This window comes from Squalius cephalus (genome assembly GCF_949319135.1).
Source record: "Squalius cephalus genome assembly, chromosome: 17".
NCBI classification, from domain to species: Eukaryota; Metazoa; Chordata; class Actinopteri; order Cypriniformes; family Leuciscidae; genus Squalius; species Squalius cephalus.
The window spans coordinates 21,531,075-21,535,563 of NC_137138.1; the positions used below are offsets into that span (position 1 = coordinate 21,531,075).

Here is a 4,489-nt window from a genome sequence, read left to right on the forward strand (position 1 = left end):
CAAACTAAAAAATGTTGTTTGTTTTTGGCTGAAACTATTTTTAAGGGCCAAAATCATTGACTGAGACACTGACATTTAATTAGTACTTCTCCTTAGGCTGGCTTTTTCGTGGATAAGCTACAACAGGTAAACTTTCCGGTTTATAGCACAAAATAAACATGAATGAACATCAGAAGGTATGTTGGAAGAAACAAGTTACTGAAATGTATCATGTCTTATGTAATCGCTCAATCAGTGTTTCAGTCTTGGAAAACATCAATAAAACAGCTTGTAAACAGTGTTATATAATTTAATATTTACCTCAAGATAGCAATTCAATGTCTGTAGCTTGTTAGCTAACTAGAAAACAACTCTAGATAAGGAACATTTTGCTAAATATATGCGCTTATTCATTATTTTTACTCAACATGTTGTCTTCATTATTTAATGTATGTTTGAATAAATCTGCCATGAAAATGTACATCTTTATTATAGCCACCGTTTAAATTTTAACAAATCAGAGTAAAAACATTATAATATAATCAATTAAAAATTTTATATAAAAGAGCCTTATATGCAATTGAAATAATTATATAAAAATTAGTTTTGAGTGTTAATTATTAAATTAATTTCATGGATTAATTATTAACTTTATTTTTGATTTTGGTTTCAGTAAAAAAAAAAAAAAAAATTCTCAGCATCACTACTAAAAAGTAATGTTTCTCTATTGTTCAGCCATTTGACAATTTTCAGTATACATCCTAGAGGATGAGAAGGACTTTTGTTAGTATATTCAAGTAGATTGCAAATATACATTTTATATTTATATAAATATAAGTAGCTACATTTTATTTATTAATTAAGTATTTCCACCTAACAACTCCCATTAATGTTTCCCACACTGTTTAGGAGCTGAATGAGAACCAGTCCACCCCCAAGAAGGAGAAGCAGGAGTGGCTGTCGAAGCGGAAGGAGGACTTTCAGCACTACCAGGCAGAAGAGGAAGCCAACCTTCTCCGCCGACAGCGCCAGTACCTGGAGCTCGAATGTCGCCGCTTTAAACGCAGAATCCTCATTGCAAAACACAATGTAGAGCAAGACCTCGTGCGGGAGGTAATGTTGCTTTTCCTAAACTGTCAAATGTCTATTTTTATTATTGACTAATCTATCCATGATTCCTTCGATTAATTGGATTAAAACCAAAGAAAACAAATATAATGACAAGAGGTTTTCTCGATCCAGGAGCTTAATAAGCGGCAGACGCAGAAAGATCTGGAACATGCCATGCTGCTCCGCCAACATGAGTCGATGCAGGAGCTGGAGGTGAGGCAGCTGGGCACCATCCAGAAGATGCGTTCAGAGCTGACCCGCTTGCAGCATCAGACTGAGCTCACCAACCAGTTAGAGTACAACAAACGCAGAGAGCGAGAGCTGCGCCGCAAACATGTCATGGAGGTCCGGCAGCAGCCCAAGAGCCTTAAGGTGCGTTTCCTTTTAGCCTATGTTTGTTTCTGTAGTGCATACCAGCCGCGGCTCGTCTGTAAGGGCCTGTGGGGCAGCGCCCCACCAAAATATTCATTCAAACATAGACCTCTATATACACTGAATTAATAATAAATTGTAAATATTTTTGAGTCGTAAAGTGAGCAGAATATATTAAAATTTGGTGCATGGATTCGGCAGGCTGTATCACCGTGTATCTGCCATTGGGGCTATTGGGGCAATTATTTTCACGTTACCTGGCATAAACCTCGCTCCAGACCAAGACGATATCAGTGCGCTTAAGCTATGTGTCTGCATCAAGTCAGTAACTAGTTGGCGTGTCAAGTCAAGTTAATTCAAGTCATCTTTATTCATATAGCGCTTTTTACAATTCAGATAGTTTCAAAGCAGCTTCACAGTGATAACAGGAAAATAATACAACAAAGTTTGTTTCGGCTATACAGCAGATCTAGAAGAAAATAGCATCATTGTCCAGCTTAAGTAAGTTCAGTGATGGTTCATTTTTCAAAAAAGTTATCAATTTAGTTAATTTATTGATGTCATCGTCCAGCTCAGTTCAGTTCTCATATAGTGTCAATGCAGGCAGATCAATAATATTGTTGAATGTTAAGTCCCCAACTAAGCAAGCCAAAGGCGACAATGGCAAGGAACCAAAACTCCATCAAGGTGACAGAATGGAGAAAAAAACCTTGGAAGAAACCAGGCTCAGTCGGGGGCCAGTTCTCCTCTGGCCAATGAACAAACAGTGTATGATTATGATTCAGGCAGCATTACAGGTCAGAAGTCAGATTGGATCAGAACATTCAGAATATTATCCAGTTTCATCTGATTGAAGATCGGAGTCATCACGCCGGTATGGAGACGAGTTTGGTGTGGATCAGTGCCGAAGAACAGTGTGTCTGTTTTTCCTATGCGGAGTAGTGTATCAAATTAATGAATGTATAATGTATAAATCCTTTAGTTTAAATGTGTTCATTTATATAGTTGTTCTGTTGTGTTTGTTCTGAGAATAGACAACTTTGTTTTCCTCACAGGAATTCCTACACAGGATTCTAAAACAACATTTTGAGGCACACAGTGCTACATTAAGGCAATATTAAGATAGCAATCTATAGGTTTGTCATGTGTAATAAAGTCTGTCAGTCATCATAAGAGCGCCACCCTCAGGCTGCATACTGCAAGGACATTAGAATTCTACTAAAAGATATCTGATATGTTCAGCGTTTAGAATATAAAGCTTACAAAATGTGTATCATAAACTAGCCCTACCTTAAAGGTATAGCGGAGGATTTTCTTTTTCCGGGTGGATCATCAAGACTATTGGTCCTCCTAAGTGTCAATCATTCTGGTGATATGTTTACGTAAGGCCGTCGTACGTGCTCGTGCACACAATTCACACGATGGCGTGTGCTCAAAACACAGGTTGGGCTTCCCACTGACGCCTCAGTCGCGAAGTTTCTACTTGACAGGTAAAGTTTGGCATGCTATTTGGAGAAATCCAATTAAAATCACTGCTAGTAAAAGTTAATGTAAGCTATGATTAGCGAGTGCATACGTTTAATAGGCGTTCCCTCTCGGGAACAGGTAGAGTGTTGCGCATGTGCATTTTTTCAAAAAGTGGAGAGGGCGGTTCTTTTCTAAAATTCGGGAAAATCCTCCGCCATACCTTTAATTTATATATAAGTTTACGCTACTGGTGCATACTAGTTTTGCGGTGCAAGTAAGCCTTTCCTCCTCTTTGATCTGTATCAGTCTAAAGAGACGCAGATCAAGAAGCAGTTCCAGGACACGTGTAAGATCCAGACACGGCAGTATAAAGCCCTGCGCAACCACCTCCTGGAAACCACACCAAAGGCCGACCACAAGGCTGTGCTGAAGAGGCTGAAGGAGGAGCAGACACGGAAGTTAGCCATCCTCGCTGAGCAGTATGACCATTCCATCAATGACATGCTCTCCACACAAGCTGTGAGTCCTCCCATCTTATGAGTATATCTTCCTGTAAAGCCATCAAGGAACGACGGCTATGTAATGCAGAAGGCGAAAATGTTATCCTAATTGAAAAATCTTTTCTAAAATCTTTTACACACTGATTCTAAATGTATCTCCACCTCCCGTCTTGCTCCTCAGCTGCGATTGGACGAGGCACAGGAGGCCGAATGTCAGGTGCTAAAGATGCAGCTTCAGCAGGAGCTGGAGTTGCTAAATGCCTATCAGAGCAAAATCAAAATGCAGACGGACTCGCAGCACGATCGTGAGAGGAAAGAGCTGGAGCAGAGGGTTTCGCTGAGGAGGGCTCTTCTTGAACAGAAGGTAACTGATACAAATCCAAGCAGCACACTACAGAAATTACAGGGGGAGAGCTTTTGACATTCCAGAATGAGAATTAAAGGTAAAGTTCACCCAAATATGAAAGTTTGTTTCCGGTGGAATACAAAGGTTGAAAGTTCGGAAGCATTTAAAAAAAAAAAAAAAGAGGAACGTGTTTAGCCTAAATTCATGTCAAATTCACTTTTTATGTTTTGCCATTAAGGATGTTGACCCTGCAATTTTCTACCCAAACAAATTCTACTTTTATGTTCTACGGATTCTAGAACATAAAAGAAGAATTCTACTTTTGTTGCAGTTTTAGAATGACATGAGGGTCAACAATTGAGACAGTATTTTGACTAAAGGCTGGAATACACTTTTAAAATCTGAACTCTAGGCATCATAAACTTGCCGACTGAGGTTCCAACCACAAAAAACCTTGGAGATGCATGACAAATGAAAACGATGTGTTCTAAAATCTGCTCAAAATATCAAAGATGTTATGCAATTTTTTGTGCAATCTCTCAACTCTGACTGCCCAAAATCTGCAGAATCGCTCTGACTTTCGGCACACTCCAGACTGCAGATCAGGGCAAAAATCATTGTATAGTGTATTCCAGCTTTAACTATCCCTGTAGCAGCTGGGAAGATTTCATGTCATCATTGAAGCGTTACCTGATTCTATTTTGGTTTTGGTCAG

At 39.2% G+C, this 4,489-nt stretch overlaps 1 protein-coding gene across 4 annotated transcripts in view; it reads left to right on the forward strand.

Annotated features, from left to right (window-relative positions):
• The window catches only part of taok1b (TAO kinase 1b), a 35,634-nt gene that overhangs the window by 27,875 nt on the left and 3,270 nt on the right, over positions 1 to 4,489 (forward strand). For all 4 annotated transcript variants that reach the window (XR_013824024.1, XM_079898758.1, XM_079898759.1 and 1 more), the window contains 4 exons: positions 889 to 1,092; positions 1,222 to 1,461; positions 3,235 to 3,447; positions 3,610 to 3,792. Coding sequence is in view for 3 of the 4 variants with exons in the window: in XM_079898758.1 (XP_079754884.1) it covers positions 889 to 1,092; positions 1,222 to 1,461; positions 3,235 to 3,447; positions 3,610 to 3,792 (840 nt within the window). In the remaining variant the exon portion in view is untranslated. The remainder of the gene's footprint in view (positions 1 to 888; positions 1,093 to 1,221; positions 1,462 to 3,234; positions 3,448 to 3,609; positions 3,793 to 4,489) is intronic.